At 37.1% G+C, this 22,526-nt stretch overlaps 3 protein-coding genes across 5 annotated transcripts; 2 read left to right on the top strand and 1 right to left on the bottom strand.

Annotated features, from left to right (window-relative positions):
• The first annotated feature begins 199 nt into the window (after window positions 1–199).
• Window positions 200–6,928, top strand: LOC127623242 (signal peptidase complex catalytic subunit SEC11A-like). Of its 3 annotated transcripts, XM_052097597.1 has the most exons (6): window positions 200–313; window positions 4,724–4,833; window positions 5,943–6,092; window positions 6,401–6,520; window positions 6,695–6,752; window positions 6,834–6,928. In XM_052097597.1, the coding sequence occupies exons 1-6, from the start codon at window positions 263–265 to the stop codon at window positions 6,882–6,884; spliced, it is 540 nt and encodes a 179-aa protein (XP_051953557.1). In that variant the 5' UTR covers window positions 200–262; the 3' UTR covers window positions 6,885–6,928. The 3 variants fall into 3 exon arrangements, with proteins under 3 accessions (XP_051953557.1, XP_051953558.1, XP_051953559.1); XM_052097598.1 differs by lacking the exon at window positions 6,401–6,520; XM_052097599.1 differs by lacking the exon at window positions 5,943–6,092.
• Window positions 6,929–12,266: 5,338 nt separating this feature from the next.
• LOC127623032 (protein KTI12 homolog) lies at window positions 12,267–14,079 on the top strand. The gene is given in 9 exon segments (XM_052097243.1): window positions 12,267–12,314; window positions 12,410–12,484; window positions 12,522–12,595; window positions 12,732–12,890; window positions 12,996–13,059; window positions 13,218–13,286; window positions 13,938–14,013; window positions 14,016–14,042; window positions 14,045–14,079. Coding segments are annotated over 9 exon segments (627 nt in total).
• Window positions 14,080–16,558: 2,479 nt separating this feature from the next.
• Window positions 16,559–17,407, bottom strand: LOC127623347 (cholesterol 25-hydroxylase-like protein 1, member 1). The gene has a single exon (XM_052097770.1). It carries the CDS (start codon window positions 17,405–17,407, stop codon window positions 16,559–16,561), a length of 849 nt encoding a protein of 282 aa, XP_051953730.1.
• Between the last annotated feature and the right edge of the window lie 5,119 nt (window positions 17,408–22,526).

The following is a 22,526-nucleotide window of genomic DNA, read 5'->3' on the forward strand; positions in this document are numbered from 1 at the left end:
TTTGTAAATTTCCGTTGAAAGAAATTATTGTGGGTTGTGAGTGCCCACGAAGGATACACCTCATGCATCCTCCAAATTCCCGTGAAAGAAGGCTGCATTTGAAGTGTCCTACAACCTTTTCTGAAACGAGACAGCCTCGATGACGTATGTGGCCGACAAATGCGACCTCCGGAGGACGCATCCTTCCAAACGAGACACATCCTTCTCAATTTTGCAATTGTTTTGTTAGACTGTTGCCATATACATGTAGGTTAGAGACAAAATGTTAACATTAGACTTCCTCGATGATGTCCGGCGAATGAATAAGCGTCAGGTGTGTATATATTTAGCTAGTTAGCTCGATGCTTCATTTTCATTGCTTTCTGTTACTACACGTCAGACTGAATGACTGACAGCTGCGTTCTTAAACGTTCTTAAACATTTATTACTACTCTTTACTGAGGATAGTATAAATGCAATTGTGCTTGAATTGCTCTGCATATCGTTAGCCTCATAGCATAATTGCCTAAGTCATTTTTTTTGCCAAATTGTGATATCTGCCTATTTTTACTGTCCTTCCACTGCTGCATCATCCTGCCTTTCTGCCAATGTCCTTAGCCAGTCACAACACTTATTAGGATCCAAAAACACTGTCTGCCTTAGTCATCTCTTTGACTTAGGCAGTTTTGAAAGTGGAAAGACAGATGTCCAGAAGTGATGTATTAGCTCTTCTGTTTGATTCGTTTTCATCTGGTAATGCTGCGTTCACACCGGACGCGAATAGCGCGTCAGGCGCGAGTGATTTCAATGTTAAGTCAATGCAAAGACTGGCGCGTTACGCGCGTTACGCGAATGTTGCATTTTGTGCATTCACGCGTTTGACGCGAATTCGCGTCTGCCGCCCGAGTTGAAAAATCTGAACTTTGGCGTCAATTCGCGCCGCGTTAACCAATCAGGAGCCTAGCTGCCTGCTGTTACTCAGGAGGTAAAGTGACGTAAACTTTCATTATTATTGTAATGTAAAGACAACCAACATTAGTGTCTGGACAGTGTTGAATAAGGAAAAAAACACAGGACAGGTTAATTACTTTTGGAGGCTGGCTCCATTTATCATCAAAACAAAAATAAATAAATAATTTAACCTGATATACTACCATGGAAAACCTGACATTTTTAAAAAGTCTCAACTTAATAAATGTGCATGTTGTGGACCTGACATCCTGGAACTGGGGCTGACAACCTGGGAAAAAAAAATACAAAATATAATAATAATGGACTATTTTTAGATAGTTTAGCTCTTTATAGGTTTGTGGGTTGCTCTTAAAAGAGCCGTTGTGGGGAAGTCATGAGAAGGACTTCAAACGCTACTCCGTCGGCCGCCATGGTACTGCTCCCTCCGCCGAGAAGTGTGCCATGAAGACATCCCTCACCCGGAGTGCCTCTCTGGTATGGAACGCCAGGCAGTTCAAATATACGCGAATTTTAACACGTACTATGGAGGAGTTGTTGGCCACAACCCGACCCAGACCTGGCAGTGGCTCCTCTCCAGCATGTCCCGCGCCCCTCGCTGGTGGACCCAAGTACGGCGACGACGACACATACGCCGCTGTTCTGCTCTCCAGAGCAAATAAAGAGCGGTGACTCTCTCCACGAATGCTCGATCAACATCAGCCATCTTGTAAAAAGATGGCCGTCATCGGATTTCGCCTCCGACGCACGTCACGCGTGTAAATTGCGCTTCAAACTTTTGTTTTTTACGCGCGTCAATTTCGCTCTTGACGCGCGAATGGATTCAAAGTGGTCAAGCGTATAACTAGACGCGGTAGGCGCGAATTTGACGCGCTATTCGCGTCCGGTGTGAACGTAGCGAGTTCATATTTCTTAAATTTTCTAGACACTAAATGTAATTTCAGTCAATCAAAGGGATTATAAACTGTGTGTTTAAACTTGAAATCACATTTTTTGCTACAAGATAAGTAGCAAACACTAGCTAAATATTACCTAATTTCTGGTCAGAACATCACCATAAAAAGACATTTAGCTAATTTTAGGCAAGTGAAGTAATTTTTCAAGCATTTACTTTTTATTTTAAGGGCAAACAGATTTGTTTTAGAAAATTAGACATTTAGAAATTAGACATTTTGACTAGACATAGGAAGTATTTGGTAAGATTTAGATTTTTTTGGGTAACACTTTACAATAAGGTTCATTAGTTAACTACATTAATTAACATTAACTAATAATGAACTGCACTTATACAGCATTTGTTCATCTTTGTTAATGTTAATTTCCACATTTAGTAATACTTTATTAATATCTTGTTAATATTAGTTAATGCACTGTGAACTAACATGAACAAACAATGAACAGCTTTATTTCTATTAAATAACATTTACAAAGATTAATTTGTAAATTAAAAGAGAAACAAAGTTGTGAACTACTGACTGAAGAGGAGAGAACCGATATCTTCAACAATTTCTGGTCCATGCCCTCCTGGGAGACACGCAAGCTGTATATCCAGACTCTAGTTGAAAATGTGCCCATAAAACAGAAGAAAGGTGGTGTTGCATCAAGGAGAACAACGTCCCTATTTTACCACCTGCAACAGGCAGATAGATGTAAACTACCTGTGTGTAAGAATCTTTTCTGTTCAACACTTGGCATCGCCCCCAGAACCATCGGATCGGTTAACTGTGGACATGAAATCCAAAACTGATCCGTGTAAACCCAAGAACAACAAGACTGGCCCACATGTGCCCATATCAGATGTTGACCAGACCTTCCTGAAAGAATGGCTCTCTGGATTGCCTACAGTCCCATCACATTACTGCCGTCAGGTTCCCTCCTATCAGGAAAAGAAGTTCCTGGAGCCAGGAACAGTTGTAAGTGATCTTCACAAGGAATATCAGAAAGCTGCTGGTGAAAATGGAGCATGTGCTGTGAGTGAGACATATTTTCGAAAAGTGTTCAGTGAGCAGAATTACTCTGTGTTCATACCAAAAAAAGACCAGTGTGATGTATGTGTCAGGGCCAAGGTAGGAAATACAGATCAGGATACCCTTACTACTCACTTGAAATTAAAGGCTCAGGCTCAAGCTGAAAAAGCTAAGGATAAAAAGGAGTCCAGTGACAAACTTTCAGTGTGGACAATGGACCTTCAATGCATTCTTTTGTGCCCCCAGACGAAAGCGAGTACCATGTATTACAAAACTAAATTACAGATGCACAACTTTACTTGCTTCAACATGAACAACAAAGATGGATATTGTTACGCTTCGGAAGAGCATGAAGGCTCCCTTAGCAGTGAGGTTTTTGCCCATCTGCAGTCCAAACACTTCGAATCAATCCTAGAGGCCAACGGAAACATTGAGAAAGTCATTGTCTGGAGTGATGGCTGTGGGTATCAAAATCGGTGTGGTGCCATCAGCAACACCTACCTTCATCTGGCCATGAAGCATGGTGTCACCATAGAGCAGAAGTTTCTGGTTGCTGGGCACACACAAATGGAGTGTGACTCCATGCATAACCTCATTGAGCGGCGCATCGTCAAAGAAATTCACACTCCACGTGATTACATTGTCATCTTTGAGACTGCACGAATGCATGCATCCCCATACAGGGTGACTCAACTATACCACAATGACTTCATGAAGTTATCTGGGGCCTATGTCACCAATATTCGACCAGGTAAAAAGGTTGGTGACCCCACAGTCCATGGCCTCCGGGCTCTCCAGTACTTGGCTGATGGTCAAATCCGGTACAAGTTGGAATTTGAGTCTGAATGGGAGGACCTGCCTCAGCGAATCAACATCCCCAAAGAACCATTCCACTGGGTCCCACTCTTTCCTGCCCAATTGCCAATTACTCTCAGGAAATTCAATGACTTGCAGGCAATGAAACCAGTACTACCAAGAGTGGCCCACCAGTACTATGACAACCTCCCTCATCAACAGACAGTGTGAAAATGAGTGTGCACAGCACCTGAGTAGAACTTGGTGGGAAAGGAAAAGTGGCTAAGGTTAGACATTAAGAAACAACTTGGTTAGGGTTAAGTTACACATCTTGGTTATATTTAGGAGAATAAAAAAACTATGGTTATGTTATGTTTGCACAGCACCTGAGTGGAACTTCGATTAAGGGTGGAAAAGGAAAACAGTAGTTACGGTTAGACATTAAGAAACAACTTGGTTAAGGTTGGCAAGTTACACATCTTGGTTATATTTAGGAGAGAAAAACAACTTTTGTTATGTTATGTTTGCATTTGAGAGAATGGCATGTCATGGCATGTTCTGCCTAAGTCACTTTTATTTGTTAGGCAATTGGTGATGGATCTTTTTCTTTTTGCATACTTGTTCGCACATCTGGTTGAATGTACTGTTATAATATCAATAAAAAATCACAATGTGATTTCTAAATATTGTGTTTTTTCGTGTTTTCCAAAAACGTTGAAATATGACTTAGGCAATTATGCTATGAGGCTAACGATATAGGTCAGTTATTGCGCACGCACAGAGAATAAAAAAGCTAAATCTTTTTAAAACAGCTGCTATTCTGCTAACTGTTTAATTCATGCAATGCTTTTAACTTTAGTGTAAGTCACTGCACATCCAGAGAGTTTAAATCTGCACCGGAATCAATGCTTTCATGAGCAGTGTAAGAATGAGCAAAAGGGGAATAGAAAAAGGGGAGAAAGACATGAAACCAAATGCTGCTATCATTGAGCATTATTTCTGGTTCTTTTCAGCTTTACTATCAGGTGCTGAATTTTGGAATGATTGTATCTTCAGCCTTAATGATCTGGAAAGGCTTGATGGTTGTAACTGGAAGCGAAAGCCCAATTGTGGTTGTTCTCAGGTAAGACAACTAGTATGATGTCTGCTCTCAGTCTCAGCTGATGGACACCGCAGTCATATTGCTTTTACGGTTTACATATATTTTCATTTTTCTAGTGTACACATTGGCTTGGAGTACTGTGTGACTTTTAGATAAATAGGCCTTTAAACACTTTATTTTAATGTGTCCTTGTTATATTACATGTAGTTACTATAGTAATAACAGTTAATAACAATTGTGTAATTCCAAGTAACTAACCTTAAACTAAACCTATAAGTAGTACATGTTGTTAATAAGTAGTAAACAATAGTTACTTGTGTTATAACACTGTAACAAGGACACATTAAAATAAAGTGCTATCCAATGACTGGAAATGTCCAATATCCAATGACTGGACAGATGACAAAGACCTATATCGTCAGCGATGTAAAATCTACTCTCAAGCTAACATGCTTATAAGGAGGTTTTCTTTGTGTTCTGACTTTGTGAAGTGCTCTCTGTTTAGAACCTACATCACACCGCTATACACTGCTCAATTATGGTCTAACTATAAGAAAAAGAGTATGCAGAGACTCAAGGTTGCATACAATGATGCAATGAGGTTGCTGCTTCGTGTCCCTAGGTGGCATAGTGCCAGTCATTTGTTTGTGGCTACTAGAGTGCCATCTTGTGAGGCACTTTTAAGACAACTGATGTTTAGTTTTATGTGTCGCCTGGACAGGTCAGTGAACCATATAATTGAAGCCCTAGTCAGTCCGCTGAAAAGCTGTTATAGATACACCTCTAGGTTAAGACGACACTGGTGCAATAGCCTGTATATCCTATAGGCTAATATGGAAATTTGTATGTATTTATGTATGTATGTATGTGTTATATGGACCTGTGTCTGCAATAAAAAATAATAATAAAGTGTAACCATAAGCTTACTTGGTCCTACATTTTTTAATCTGATACCAAGTTATGAATATGTCTTGTTGTTTTTAAAAAGTATTTTCATAAAAGCCATGAATATATTAGTGGTAGATTTGACAGTTGATTGATGATCACATTGAAGCAGAAAACAAAATTCACTGTTCATTTGTACATCGGTGAAGTGTAACTGTTAATGTTATTTTATTACATTGTTTTAGTGGAAGCATGAAACCTGCATTTTACAGAGGAGACCTCCTCTTTCTAACAAATTGTGTTGAAGATCCAATCAGAGTGGGAGAAATTGTTGTGTTCAGGATTGAGGGACGAGAAATTCCTATTGTACACAGAGTCCTAAAAATTCATGAGAAGTGAGTAAAATTATTGGTTCAATGCACGTAATTTCTTGAGTGAGAGAGTGGTTTTGAAATGCATTTTCTGCACCAGTGGTGGAGCATAGCAGGGGCCCTAATTTTAGCATCTGGGGCATTTATTTATTAATTAAATAAAAAAAAAAAATCCTCAATATCCTTATTCACGTCATGAGAATTTTTTTTATTGTCAGAGAAGGGGAGTACACACAAGCTTTATTAGTATGTCATGTTGTTTTGTTAGTGAATGTCTGAAAATACAGATAGCTTTGTTCATTTCAATAACCATAAATCCCTGTTGACTTCAGTGAAAATGGTGACATCAAATTCTTAACGAAAGGTGACAATAATTCTGTGGATGACAGAGGCCTTTACAAGCAGGGCCAGCACTGGCTGGAGAAGAAAGATGTGGTGGGCAGAGCAAAAGGGTAAGCTAAAAAAACAGGCTTCTCTCCATATTAGTCTTCTCAATGTGATATTAATGGTAGTAGAAGCCTTGGATGTTAATACACAAACAAATCTCATCCTAGTATTTAAAGATGGAAGTTTGAAAGTTTCTGTTTATTTAATGCCATACCCTGATCACATTTCCTCTGTGGCAGGTTTGTGCCTTACATTGGAATTGTCACAATTTTGATGAATGACTATCCCAAATTTAAGGTATGCCATCTTTTAATGTCAATGCTGTTATTTTTGTGAAAAGTTTTAACATTAATCTAACACCTTGTTTTGCCTTGACAGTATGCTGTACTGTGCTTGCTTGGACTGTTTGTGTTGGTGCATAGAGAGTGAAGAGTAAAAGTCAGTCAAACCATGGAACACATCCCTCTGGTGACCTTTTTTTTAATAGTTTTTTTATTATTTGATTGTGTTCTTGCTCTTAGAGATAAAGGTCAAATAATCTTTTTCTGTGTTCTAAAAATACATGTACATACATGAGATGCACACAAAAAAAACTTGTTAATACTTGTTGATACTTGTTAATTTCTTCCATGTCATACGTTTGATCTGACTTTGCGCATAGATGTCATGGCACCATATGTTGAGATCTGTCTAACTTCTTTCTTCAAGGTAAAATTTTTCTATGGAATAAAATTGTTGAGCCAATTTTGAAATTGTGTTCTTTTTTAGGTCAGATATGGGGCCTGATATGATTAAGCTTCTTCTTTTTCACTCTCTTAATTCCAAGATGTAGAATAGTCAACTTGTCCCTCCTTTTCTTTAAAAAAAAGCTAAAATCTGGGTTACAGTGAGGCAATTACAATGGAAATAAGTGGGGCCAATCTGTAAACATTAAAGTGCTTGTTGTTTTAAAAAGTATATCCACAAGACGTAAGTTATGTGTGTTAACAGGATTTTTTTTCTTTTTTTTTGTGTGTGTGTAAAGTTATATCTAATTTTTAGAACTTTGTTGCCATGGTGACGTAACACTAAAACCTTAAAAGGATCATAAAATCTATTATTTAAACATCTTTACAGCTCAAATAATACACACATTTTAACAAAAGAATTTAGGTAAGTGCTTTTATAGAATTCTATGTGTTACATTCTTGCCTTTAAAACCATTCACTTCCATTGTGCCTCACCATAAACTTTAGTTTTTTTGCACTTTGTTTTGTTTTGTTTTTAAAAGGAGGCACTTGTCAAAAGTAATATTTATGTTATCAATATTATGTCACAAATGCTGTGGACTGAGGTTAACTTGTATTGTACCTATAACATTCCTTTAGTTACAACTGACTAATTAAGTCTTTATAATGCAAGCAGCAGCATATTGTAATAATTTTAGAAGCACCTGAAAGGTTCATTTCACTCTTCCAAATACAAAAAATGAATGTGCATCTTTTACATAATGTATTTTAGGTGCACTGCATAGCATATCATAAATATAACTATACTATACATGTAAAATATATAACAATCCATTTACTTAACCAGAGTTAATAAGAATCATTCTGCTATATTACATAATCACACGTCACTCATCTCTGTTGAATGGAATCCTTCAGAAATTCCAAACTCCATTTCTGTGTAAATGTAGATGTTTTCAAATCATTTGTATGTGGATTTATAATTCAACAGGGTGAATACTTGCCTAAAAAGCATAGAGCAATATCCTCAAGACAGAAACATTATGAAAGACTACAATTCCGATGTGGATAAATAACTAGTACCTTCCAGTTGAGGCTGAGTCAGTGTATATTAAATTATCACATTCAAATGTGTTTAATGACAAAAAAAAACTATGACCTCATTGCTGTGTGGTATCCCACCCCACTGTGGTCGTATAAAACCAGACGGTGAAAGAGGAGCGCTAACAAGTTGAATCTGAACGGACTAATCTTCATCGAGATGATGGCTGTGAGGACTGAAGATGAACTCGGCAAATATAGACTATTGTTTGCCTTCATCATGCTCTCCAACATATCTTTAAGCACATCCATCAGTCTCGATTTAACCAAGTTGGAAAATAAAGTTGGACAAAGATGGGGGAATCAATGGGCGATAGGTAGGCGATTAATCTTTGGAGATTTAATTGGATCATGTGCTTAAATATCTTCAAAATGATTATCACATATTGTATGCGAATTATGTTTCTTCTATTCCTTTGAATATTATTTCACTGAAATTCCAGAACTTAAATCTGCTCATAAATGTCCAATATTTTGAGCACTATCATTTTTCCATCATTTTGTTTAGGTAATTTTATGGGCAAGAAGAGTATTTCAAACAGCCAGCTACAAGACTATCCATTGCCCTCTGAGACTAGAAGGAATACTGTGGAAGATTCAGTGAGTTCATCGGGAAACCCAAAATATTTGAGGGAGCTGATCACTGATGAGGTGCTGAAAGTCGCTCTGCAGGCTGATCTTGAAGATACAATAAGGACGCAAGATTTGTATAATCAGGTAATTACAACAATTTTAGAATGTTTAAACAAAATGCACATAGGCCTAATTGGTAAATCATATAGCATAATGTGTAACATTTTCATATTAACACAAAATATACTTTAAAGATTTAAAAAATTGCATTGTTTCGTCCTCCTTCCATCATACGTTTTTATTTTTACATATTTTTCAGGATATGGACTTCAAGATAAAGCTTTTGAAAAACTACATTGAAAAAAGGAAGTAGACGCGGCGTGACAATGCCAGTGACAGCGAACATTGTAATAAAATGTTACTTTGAGAAAGTCGTTTTATTGTTGTGTTTTACAAGAGCCTTAATGTTGTTAAATGTTGAAATAGTAAACTGATTTGAACTGCTATTGCTTTGACTGGAGTTGAAAGAAAGAATTGACTATATCAAAAAAATATAAAATATGACATTTTAAAAATAAATATGCGGAGCAAATAAGTCTCATAATTTCTCGTTAATGTCATTAATTAAGTTACTGATCTATATATCTAATTTTAGAGATAGCATGTATTTATTTACATATGGTGTATATATATATATATATATATATATGGAAAAAAAATTAAGAGACCACTGCAAAATTATCAGTTTCTCTGGATTTACCATTTAGGTATGTTTTTTTTTATTATATCAAGTACTGACAAAATTTCTCCCAAATGCCAAATAAAAATATTTTTATTTAGAGCATTTATTTGCAGAAATTGACAACTGGTCAAAAAAAAAAAAAAAAGATGCAGTGTTTTCAGACCTCCAATAATGCAAAGAAAATAAGTTAATATTCATTTTTATTAGTACTCACAGTTCTAATGTTTTAACTTAGGAAGAGTTCAGAAATCAATATTTTTTGTCATGCTCTCTACCAGTCTTTCACATTGCTTTTGGTGAATTTATGCCACTCCTGGAGCAAAAATTTAATTACCTCAGCTTACTTTGATGGCTTGTGGCCATCCATATTCCTCTTGATCACATTCCAGAGGTTTTCAGTGAGGTTCAGGTCTGGAGATTGGGCTTGCCATGACAGAGTCTTGATCCGGTGGTCCTCTATCCACACCTTGATTGACCTGGCTGTGTGGCATGAAGCATTGTTCTGCTGGAAAAAACAATCCTCAGAGTTGGGGAACATTGTCAGAGTAGAAGGAAGCACTTTTTCTTCCAGGATAACCTTGTACATGCTTGATTCATGCATCCTTCACAAAGACGATTGCAGCCCGATTCCAGCCTTGCTGAAGCACCCCAGATCATCACCCATCCTCCACCAAATTTCACAGAGGGTGCGAGACACTGTGGCTTGAAGGCCTCTCCAGGTCTCTGTCTAACCATTAGATGACCAGGTGGAGGATCGGTGATGATCTGGGGGTGCTTCAGTAAGGCTGGAATTGGGCATCATCTGAACACAGCAGACCTCTTAAGTTCTAAAAATACACATTTCTGGTTTATAACTACCAAAAAAAAGGTAGGGTACAACAGGATATACACACCTATAGGAAATGTTTCCTATTTTCTGGTCACAAAGTGTATCAAGACTGAATTTTTTTATTTTTTTTATTTTTATTGAATATTGATGGAGCAACATTATTTGAGTTAAAAGAAATAACAACAGACGGTTGTTTTGATTAAAATTAATTATAAAAAATCAAATGAAAACAATGGCTAGCGGGGCTTCTTTATAACAACAGAAGTGTGCTATGGGGGCCTTTAGCCCATGCAACAGGGGGCTTTTTACCCCAAATACAATCTTTACAATCTTATCAGTCAGTTATCGGACCTAACCTTAACCAAAACCTTATTTAATCACCTTGAATAAACTGAAAATGACAAAAAAAAAAAAAGATTTTGTCTCAAATAAATGTAATAGTTTTTTTTCTAATAAATAGATTTTCATTAGCTGCATAAATTTGCAACATTAAAAATTCATTATTAGCCTAAATATGATATCAAATGTCCTAAAAATCAACCTTTAGACAATGCACACACTGATCTCATGGAACAGGGAAATTTTGCAGTGCATAGTGACAAACAGGTGTTCAGGAAAGTATTTTGGTAGTTTTTGTGGAGAAAATAAAATCAAAAGTGCAGGGGGGGCTTTAGCCCTGTTGTGCCCTAGCTGCGTTGTTATAGAGACTCAAGGTTAATTGTTCGTTGCTGAGGAGAGCAATACTTTTATGGACTTGACATCATGTTCTGTGAAAGGCAAGTTAAGCGAATGTGGACTTGAGGCTAATGGGATTTCCACTGATGACAGCTCTTTATCCACTTCATTGCATCAGTATGTTTGGAGTTGTGATGTTTTATGATTGACCTGTAGAGGACAGCAAATAGCAAACAGACATTTCCCTCATGTATCATTTTAGAAAAGCATGAATCTCCTCTTGTCATCCAGAGCTTTGTGTTATTTAAATGCCTTTAGTTGTGATCTGTGGATACCCATGCAGTGGTAAAACCAGATAAGCTCATGAACTGAGAGATTACTTAACACAAAATACTGAAAGAATGGTTCACAATGTTGGAGATGAAGCTCAAGGAATTGCAAGAACTCTGTGAATGCATTTGAGAAGAAGCTTCTGAAAGTCAATATCGACTGTTAAAAGTCATGCTCAGTATTGCCATATCTGTAAGATGAAGGCAAATTGCTACACTAAAAATGAAGATCTGTTTATGTTTGATGACAGTGTTACATTATCATTGTAATGGAAAATTAGAACTTTTAAACTAAAAACAATAAATAAACTAGATTTACAATCCTGTTTGACCGTTACACCATTAAACTTAGGTAGAACGTAACCCTACTAATAAACTAAATATTCACAGAAGCCTCCGACCATGAGTAATGATTGGGATAAATAAGCAGACTGAATTAATGACATCAATGAGCTCATGTTTTGGTTGCCAGGCTTCAGAGCTCTCGACATGTGTTGCATAACACTTGTTTACATATACGGGAGAAAACATTATGTTAAAATAAGCAATGAAAGTTAAAGGTCATTGAAACTAACATACTGCCTTACATCTCTTTTTGAGTTCCACAGAAGTCATACATGTTTGGAATGACATAAGAGTGAGAGAATGATGACAGAATTGTCATGTTTGGGTGAACTATCCCTTTAATGCATTCACACCTTTGCTTAAAACACTGATAAAAGAAAATGTAATTTCGGTTGTGATGTGTAATGTCATTAATTTTACTTAAGATCATACATTTTGATCAATTCATAATGTATTGATCCTATGGAATGATTTGTGGAAGAGTAAAACATGCTTATTAATGTTATATGGAGTGACATTAAGGCTTCTGCTCTGTTTGTACACTAAAACAAGAAAAGTAGCAGAGCTCAGTCTCAACATCAGTTTTTGCCTGAGACACTCAGCTATATGTTTCAGCCTGACAGAAGATATAGGATTGTCTTTCATTCCCAGGCTACAGATATGAGCTGTTTCGTCTTATCAAACATACACAGACACCCCATTGTTTGGTAAGTAAACTCCTGAAGGGTTTTATAACACTTACAGGTGTACTGTTTAATGTCAGCTGATGTGAGCTCAGAATGGAATAGAATAGCTTATTCTCAGTACATGCAGGCAATGTAAGCATTGATCATTTTTTCCATCTATGCATTTTAATTAATTGCTGTTTTGTAAGTACATTTTCAGAAGATGAACATAACTGTTACGGTCACTGAATCAATTATCTCCAACATAATTTCTGATCTTTTAATCAAGTCTTGATGGTTTTATACTGAGATTTGAAGCACCTGATTCAAGGAACAGATGGGATGGTCAACTCTCTTCGATTCAGAAAAAGGACACACTTCCATTTGAAGCCATCTGTGATGTGCTTTTCAAAAGAAAAGCACCACCACCTAATCAGTCCACACTAAGTGTAAGAATGCCAGTCCTTATTATGCATTAACATTTAGCTGCATTAGTTACTTTTAATTGCCTTTGAATACATATCAGATCCATTTTACTCTTTTGAATGCCACATCAACCACTCTCCTCTACCAACTTTCTGTACGAGTTGGACAAAGTTACTCAAGATGTCTTGATGGTAAAAATAATGATGTAAAAATATAATCATCTCCTTCAGGTGTTCCGTTATAAAAATAGAATGCATTGAGATTCATTGCCTACAGGTGAGATTTTATATATAGCATTTACAAAGCAAAACAGTATCAATAGTATGTGCCATCTTGTTTTACGATGCAGTCTGTTCTTGACTCACGGAAGACCAGCATCCCTGGGGATCACCTTTCCATTACTGGAGCAACAGAAAAGATATCCTTTTCCCATAAATGTTTTTTCATGCCTTGTGTAATAAATTGTGTTCTCTTTTGCTTTGATTCTTGGGAGGAAATGTCATGTTGACTTGCTGTGTTGTGCCACCAGTCAGCACGGCTCTGATATCTCTCAAATATTTTTGTGACAACGCAGAAATGTCCTGCCATACAGCAAGGCATTATGAAAAGATTACAGCATGAAAGTAAGGTCAAGTCTGGAATATTAATAACCTCAACTGAAATTTTGTATACTACTCCCTTAACAAAAAGTTTAGCCATTTCATTCTGATTGAATATGTGTTAAAGTAATATACAAGAATGACTTATGTGCATGTGATGGAAAAACACACATCAAAAGTGTGCTATTTCCTTTTGATGCAATTGCAGTCCAGTGACCGCTCTATAACAGCTTTAGCTTTCAAACACAGTAGATAGAGGGAAGTGACCAGTGGCCTTTTGGATTAATCCATGATTCAAGAGGGATATTCCTAGAAATCTACCCTTTATGCTTGATGCCTTTCAAGGTCTCTAGCATAGGCATATGCCAATTGACTTTGCATGACAGCTGATCAATATAAAACTGTTTTATGATTCTGTTAATGTAATGTACTATATTGTAATAGCTTCATTTTCTTAACCTCTTTAATACATCAAACTCACAAGAAGTCTTAACATGGTAGAGTTGAGGAAACAGAGATGGCAGTTCATCAGTTATACCAAGATGCATCGACAGCGAACATTGGACATATTGCCAATCATTTGAGCAGTATCTCAATAAGAGTATGCATTAACAACTGTTCTTACTGTTGTATTCTCTTTTTTTATAAATGATTGATTAGGTCATATTTATTGTTTTCAATGTGCATTTTAAAAGTGTATATCTTTTGAGTGCAATAAAATGTTAAATCAGTGTTTGTCTTTCTAAAGTATATGTTTTATTCATACGAATGATTAAAAGGCTGTGGTCGAAAGAACCCGGACTGTTTCAGAACAATAATGTTCTAATGCTATTACTTACGATTTTATTTGTTTGTTTGGTTTTGATAAAGCAACAGCTTTTCATCCAAGATGTATCAAATAATTATAATATTTAAAAAAAAATTTAACTCAGCATAACCCACATATTTTATTGTCTGAGACAGTGAGAGATAGGACTGGAAATCATGGAGAGAAGAAAGCTGAATGTGATCACGAAATGCCAGATTTGAACTTGCATCACCTGTATGAGCACTACAGCTCAACATGTCAGTGCACATAAACACTAGGCCAACATGTAGCTCATATACATTATGGAGTTAACTTTACTTCATTTTGTCTGACTCAGAGATCATGTTCCTGGAAAAGGTTCGGCTATATGTTGGATGATGTTTGTGTCTTGAGCAGTAATTGATGGACTTTAAAATGAGTGAAGGTTTGTTTTAAGTCATCAACATTTACATCCAGATGTTTTCTCTCTCCAGATCTGTTCAGGCTAATGAAATAAACCATTAAACTCATTGAGACGCTGACTTTTAGTGTTTTTCATGCAAGCCCTTTGTTTATGCCTCAGGCCAAATGTAAGCATTTTGAGTGCCTTATTTACTCTTCTATTAGTGATTCACTGGGTGAAATCAGTCTAGCTGTTTGTGTGCAATTGCAATGTGGTAAATATGATCTGAAAACATTATGCACTCTGATACTTCTCTCATGACCTCTCATGCTCTGTTGCATGGTGAAAATAGCAACAGGGTTAATTGGGTTGGCTATATCTTAGGAATTTACAAAAAAAAAAAAAGATTGTTACAGATTTAGTTGACTCAAATACATTTCCTGCCAATCTTTGTTTGCACTTGTGCACTGTGGGTCCATATTTAAGATACGACATTCATAATTTGCTTATGTATACATTTGCTTCACTCCAATTAATATTCTACAACTTTGTTTGTTGCATGTGTTCTTCTCTTGCATTGTACAGTATATGTACAGATACGTACTGTATATCAAGCCCTCCCTTTCTTTCTTAACTGATAGGCCTTAAACCTACTGTTCAATATATATGCAAATTATTTATAATTAAAATACAAAATATCATAATTAAAAATGTAGCTTTTAATTAGCACATGGCTCCCATTTGGTTATGTTTGAAAACCAATTCTTAACATTTTGGCAATGTCACAGGGAGTTATTATTATTTTATTTTTTTTGGAAAACCTAACAAATACAGCGTTTATACATATCTTTCACTAATGTTAATGGCTTTTTATAGGTTTAATTTTTTTATATCCAAACTAATGTTCACAGAACATTTTTAGAACAGAAAATAGTGACCTCCAAAATTAAGAGGGTGGTTTTAGTATAAACAGAGGATTTGATCACAATCCTTCCAAATTGATGTGTAAGAAAATTTGGCATCCAAGTCTTATTTCACCTTTATACCTCTTAAAAAAGCCTTCTTTTAGTAGAAGGCTGTCATGTAGAAAAAGAGATTTAAAGGGATATTTCACCCAAAAATGTAAATTCAATATTATGCTTCCATTGTGCTTTTGGAGCTTCAAAGTTTTGGTCACCATTCACTTGTATTGTGAGGACCAACAGAGCTCATATATTCTTCTATAATTCTTTGTGTTCTTTAGAAGAATGTCATACACATCTGGGATGGCATAAGGGTGAGTAAATGATGAGAATTTTCATTTTTCATTGAACTATCCCTTTAAGGTTAGCAAAAAAATACCTTCCTTTTTAAACTTAAGATTTAAACAGTAAATCTTTGTTACACGAGGAAACCTCTCCACTCAGTAATCGGATTAGTTACCAGATATTATGGTGTTTACGTAAGAGAAAGCTTGATTACTGCAAAGCTGTAAAATACCACTTAATTTGCTCAAAGTATTATGAAGACAAGTGTTGTTATGTGCTGCCACCTTCTGGCGAAAGAGGTGAACTGTAATATTTTTGAGAACTAGAGATTTTGAAGTGCTGCGCATATCTTTGGAATTAATGAATAAATTAATGAGATTATTTTCAATATTGTTAAAAAGTAGCCTAATGTTTGTGCTGCTAATTTATTCTGTAGTGCAACAAAATGTATTATTCGTTTAAAAAGATTTGATTGTAATATAATGGACTGCAAATAAAGTGTTCATGAAATTTCACAGCAAGCTATTTACAATCAAATGTATTTATTAGTTACAATAACATAGCAAGAAGACAAAAATCAGGTATAGAAAAATAGAAGTATCGAAACGCTTTGTATATTTACAGTTTAAAGGTTTAAGAGTGTAGTAAACATGTCTACTTTTCTTTATCACTCAGAATGCTCATTTGAGTCCGTTTCACAGTGATGGCAGTGCCAAAAAGTCTGTCCCAGTGACTAAAGAAAGGTGCAAAGTTGCTGCTGGGTTTCTGGTGATGCATGTCATGGGCCATAGCCCCACCAAGAAGCCCGAATGGAACCAGATGGCTGGGTGTCCAGGGCAGGTCATAGCCGATATGGTCCTCCACAGACATCCAAATGCTGAAAACAGTCAGGGTCCATATGGTCAGTGGATGGCACTTGAGCAGGATAGGATCAAGGTTGCTCCAGAGGCCCACAGACATCAGCTCCACAGCACTGAGGTGCTGGGTGGACCAGGAAAAAGGTGAGATATAATCGTGATGGAGGGCATGGACCCATTTGTACAGGTGAGGATTCTTGTGGTGCACCATGTGCCAGAGGAAATACTGGGCGTCGAAGACCAGCAGTGCACCCAAGCTGCCTGAGAACAACTCCCAAACTGTTGGAGCGATTGTAGGCAATGGAGGTGCAGGCATCACCACATTGGTGATCAACACAGCTGGTACCACAAACACAAGATGATTGTACACTGCCGTCCCCAGAGTCTTCAACATCATGCCAATGGTGGCACGCCGCTCCTTTTGGATCTTGTACTCAAAGAGGGGTGATTTCTCTCCAAGGAGATCCAGGACCGCAAAAGGGATACTAAAGATGAAATAACTGGAAAATGCAAGCAGGACAGGGAAAAAAGGAGAAGATACCAGGGTGTAGTGCCGGAACAACAAGTGGTCCCACAAGGGCTGCAGGAGGTGGTGTGAAGCTGTGGAGGTTTGGAGCTGGAGAGCAAATTCACTGATGTTCCACATCTTGATGCTGGATTGAGCAATGGCAAGTGAATGCTGAGGAGTAAGAATCCAGCCCTATTTATATTACTGGGCCAGACTTGGACCTCGTGTATAGCATGATAAGGCATATTTCCCTTACTCACTCTCTCACCCGCCAACCCCACAATAAAGCTTTTTCTTCTTCATTGGTAAGGCCATGTTATGCAGGATTACTTCCTCCAAATCCTGGGGCAGAAAAGAACCTGTCCTACATACACCATTTTCCCTCCCTTTAATGTCTGAGTTCTTGAACTGATCATCTTTCTTGGTGTAGCCAAATGTAGACTTAGAAAAAAACAAAACAACAACAGGTAACTTTGAATGAAACTCTGTTTAAATGCAACTTTTGATTCTACATTTCAGAAGCGTGGAAGACATTTTTCTATGTTTTTTGTAAGAAATTAATCTGATCAGATCACATTTAATTGATAAAATGTAGACAAAACATTAGTGATGTTGCAAATTATTATTAGGCTACTGTTTGCAATACAGCAGGCATTACTTCAGTATAAGAAAACACTGTACTCCATAATCCTTTAGAATACAAGATCACCGAATGTGCTAATTTGGTAATAGAGAAATCTTTCTTAATATCTTAGAATAGATGCAAACTGTTGTGCTACTTTACTTTAGCTGCTCAATAATTTCTCTACATGAAGAAAAAGGTTATTCCATGCACTCCGTTTTTGAAAGAACACAACAAGCTTGACGTAGAAGTGGATGCACAACAACCAGGGACGGATTATGACTTGCAAAGGCTCTGGGGCTAATTATCTCCAAGGGCCACTCTCCACCCAAAAGGGATTTCAAGCGTGGCAGGGGGGTGTCACCAAACTAGATCACGCAGCCTTAAAGCCCAGGGCTTCCCCGGGTAGTCAAGGGGCCCTGGGAACTAGCCCCATTGGCCCGGTCGGTAATCCGTCCCTGACAACAACAAAAGGACAAGTACATCAGAGTTTTAGTTTGAGAAACAAGTGAAACAAGTCCTCAGATGGCAGATTCGCCAAACATCTGAAACAGTATCACCTGAAATATTGAAGATTCTGGGGTTCTGGCCTTTTAGGAAGTGTTCAAAATGAAATCCTATATGACTGTTACATTCCAGAATGTTATTTGTTTTGTGAATGTTGGGAGTATATATGTTTCTCTGCCTGTGTTGTATTCTGCTCAACTAGGATGCTGCACCTGATGCTAATCAACGCACCTTCAACGAGTCTTCTGATTGGCACCTGTGACCGGGTGCTCTGAAATTAAATCTATCCAGTTTGGATTTCCGACAGAGACATTTACTACAGTCTATCTTGTTGAGTCCCTTTCTCTTGTCCCAGACGCTGGATAATTCCTCCCTGTGTTTATGTACCGTATAATGCTTTTCGCAAGGGAATCTTGTTGCAGTGATTGTAGTTAGACATTCACTGTTATGCCTGAGTGCAGGGCGAGTTGTATTATCTTGTGTTTCTTTATTTAATGCGTTCATTTTAAGGTAGCTGTAGGGAGGTGGGCGCCAATTATTTTGTATATCTTTTTAGGTTTAGGGAGTTAGGTTTAGTATTGTCTTTTGTTTGCATATTTGTTTTGTATATAGATTATTTAGTCGACTAACACAGGTGGACTTCTTTTGTTTGTTATTTTGGCATTGCCCCCCTCCTGAAGTTAATTTATTGCTTCCTTGTAAGATTATTAAGTTTCTTTATGTCACTGTTCTTTTCTGTTCCCAAAATAAAACTTTATTGTTGATTTGATAACTTGTGTGTTCAATAGTGTTGGGATGCGAAAACAGGGGCTCAGTAAAGTTAACTCCTTTCAATTATTTAGTTTCCTTAATTTTTATTTTACAACGGTTCCTCCTCCTCTACCCCAGACAGGGGAGGTCGTAAAAATTAACAAAACTTTAAAATGGGCAGAATAATTAACAGTTATCTAACTAAAAAGTTTGAAGTATTGTGGGAATAGCTTGATCATAAGGTCTGCATAGAGCCATGCATGGAAACTTTTTAATTATGAAATGTATCAATTATTGAGAGCTACAGAAAGCATGGGATAATGTATTACATATTATTCAATGTATTAATTTACTTAAAGTGACTGCTCGAATACCATAATGCTTTCATAGCTGAAAGTGGAGAATCATTTTATTAAGAGTGAGGTTTAAGAAAAGCTTACAAATATATTTGAAATAGAAAATTTGCTTGTAACATTATAAATGTATTTACTGTAGTTTTTGATCAATTGAATGCAACCTTGTTGAATAAAACTACCATTCATAGCAATTCCAAACTTTGAATGGAACTGTAATGTCTATATAAATAACATTTCAAGTTCAGTTCAGTTCTGATTATTGGCCGACAAATTGATGTCTTGTACTTGATAGACAAAGTAATTTATGTTTCATTCATGTATTTCATTTTGGACAAAATTAGATTTGGTCCATCCAATGACTAATGATTCAGACATCCCAAGTCTCCCGGAAGTTCCGGGAGTCTCCCGCGTATTGATAGCGGCGCCCTGATGCCCGCAAATTAGTTAAAATCTCCCGGAATCAAGAGCGAGCGAGCAAGAGCGGTTAGACTGTGCTCCAAACCGTGTAGCGCGCACGGCAGAGAGGGAGAGAGCGAGAGACCTTGCGTGTGTGTGTACATCAAGAAGTGAAGACAGAGAGCATCCTGATTGGCCTGTTTCGGTAAGTCAACCAATCAATTGTCAGTGTGGGCGGGCTTTTATCTCTTCTCCCGAACCTAATTAATCAGGACAGTGTATCTAGACACAGGAGCGCCATGGCAGAGGGAGAGTGCCCCAAAAAGCGAAAATATAAGACACATTTTACGCCAGACTACACGAAAGTGTACCCCTGTCTAATAAGAGTGAAACGTAATGACAGTCTTGCACGCTGTACAGTTTGTAACAGTGACTTCAGCATTGCCCATGGCGGGTTAAATGATTGTAAAAGACATGTTGAGGTGAGTTAAACAAGTTTCATTTCATGTGCATATTATTCAGGCCGGCTAGTTACCTAGGCTACATGAAAACAATAAACTCCTTAGACCTGTTTAAAGTTGCAATGGAATATAAATAAAAGCAGTTTACATAAATAGTATAAGTATACAAGTAAACTCTTGTTCTGTGGTGATATATGGGGAGCTCCCTCAGAATGACTGTTGTCTTTTGACTGACATATTTTCAGGTATTCTTTAAGTCATTTAAAACTTAAGGTAATTCTAGAGTTGTGCATGAAAATCCCAGGAGATCAGCAGTTACAGAAATACTCAAACTAGCTGGTCTGGCACCAACATTCATCCATGCAATTATCTAATCAGCCAATCGTGTGGCAGCAGTGCAGTCAGGGAGGGTCAGGAGCTTCAGTTAATGTTCAATCATCAGAATGGGGAAAAATGTGATCTCAGTGATTTGGATTGTGGCATGATTGTTGGTACCAGATGGGCTGGTTTGAGCATTTCTGTAACCTGGGATTTTCACGCACAACAGTCTCTAGAATGTACTGTGCCAAAAACAAAAAACATCCAGTGAGCAGCAGTTCTGTATGAGCAGTAGTTCAAAGCAACAAATGCTTTGTTGATAAGAGAGGTCAACAGAGAATGTACAGATTTTGCTCTTATGGAAAGAAATTGTTACTTGTATTCACCAAAGTGGCATTCAACTGATCACAATGTATAATCAGGACATTAATAACTAAATAAAATTGCTATAAAAATGTGAAGAAAAAAAAAAAAGATGTCCAGAACTTCTTAAACTACTTCAGAGATCTCATCAAAAACCCATCCACGTGCAGCAATGACATCTTTGAAGATCTTTGACATTATAGCTGTCAGTTTGTCCAGATACTGTGGCTGTCTTGTCGGGCACTTCTCACGCACCTTACAATCTAGTTGATCCCACAAACGCTCAATGGGGTTAAGATCCATAACACTCTTTTCCAATGATCTGTTATCCAATGTCTGTGTTTCTTTGTCCACTCTAACCTTTTCTTTTTGTTTTTCTGTTTCAAAAGTGGCTTTTTCTTTGTAATTCTTCCCATAAGGCCTGAGTCTTCTCTTCTGTTGTACATGAAACTGGTGTTGAGTGGATAGATTTCAATGAAGCTGTCAGCGGAGGACATGTGACATCTATTTCTCCAACTAGAGACTCTGATGTACTTATCCTCTTGTTTAGTTGTACATCTGGCCTTCCACATCTCTTTCCGTCCTTGTTAGAGCCAGTTGTCCATTGTCTTTCAAGACTGTAGTGTACACCTTTGTATGAAATCTTCAGTTTTTTGGCAATTTCAAGCATTGTAAAGCCTTCATTCCTCAAACCAATGATTGACTGACGAGTCTCTAGAGAAAGCCGTTACTTTTTTAGCCATTTTGACCTTAAGACATGCCAGCATATTGCATACTGTGGCAACTCACAAACACTAAGACAATATTAAGCTTCATTTAATGAACTAAATAGCTTTCAACTGTATAATGGCAAGTGATTTTCTAGTACCAAATTAGCAATTTAGCATGATTTCTCTAGGGTAAGGTGTTATAAGATAAGATAAGAGTGTTGGCTGCTGGAAATGCGTTATAGTCAGTAATGTCCTGACTATACTTTGTGATCAGTTGAATGTCATGAAACATTTATGAAAATAAAATCTCCTTCCTTCTTTGTCTTTGGTTACTTTTACTCTTTATTTGTTTTCTTTGACACCATTTTAGATGTGTTGGTGTCTTGGTGACAGTCATTCCTGTGTAAAAATGAAGATAAGAGCAATGGTTCGCGGACAGTTCATAGATAAAAAAGACACTTTGTACAGTTCATTACCAGGTCATATCCAAGTCGCTCAGATAACATGGATCACCAACAGTTTAGAAGCATGACGTACCTATAAAATATACACCTACCATAGTCTAGCCACTGAACTACCAAGTAATTTTTAGTTCAAAGTAGACATTTCTGTAATTGTGCTTGTGTGCTCTACTGGTATGAATCAAACCCTCAATGAGTAAGTTAGATGTTGCAACATTGCTCATAACCCTCTATACTTAAATACTTTAACAGTGTCAGGTAGTGTGGGGAAAGCAGCATGTACCTGCTCATCTTAACCTAGTTCCTACACGGG

Source organism: Xyrauchen texanus, chromosome 29 (assembly GCF_025860055.1).
Source record: "Xyrauchen texanus isolate HMW12.3.18 chromosome 29, RBS_HiC_50CHRs, whole genome shotgun sequence".
Lineage (NCBI taxonomy): Eukaryota > Metazoa > Chordata > Actinopteri > Cypriniformes > Catostomidae > Xyrauchen > Xyrauchen texanus.

Bases quoted from the DNA above. Each gene is read 5' to 3' on its own strand.
- LOC127623242 (XM_052097597.1), top strand. From the start codon at position 263: ATGTTAACATTAGACTTCCTCGATGATGTCCGGCGAATGAATAAGCGT. The intron at 6,093-6,400 runs GTGAGTAAAATT...TGTTGACTTCAG, and splicing joins GTCCTAAAAATTCATGAGAA to TGAAAATGGTGACATCAAAT. The intron at 6,753-6,833 runs GTATGCCATCTT...TTGCCTTGACAG, and splicing joins ATGACTATCCCAAATTTAAG to TATGCTGTACTGTGCTTGCT.
- LOC127623347 (XM_052097770.1), bottom strand. From the start codon at position 17,407: ATGTGGAACATCAGTGAATTTGCTCTCCAGCTCCAAACCTCCACAGCT.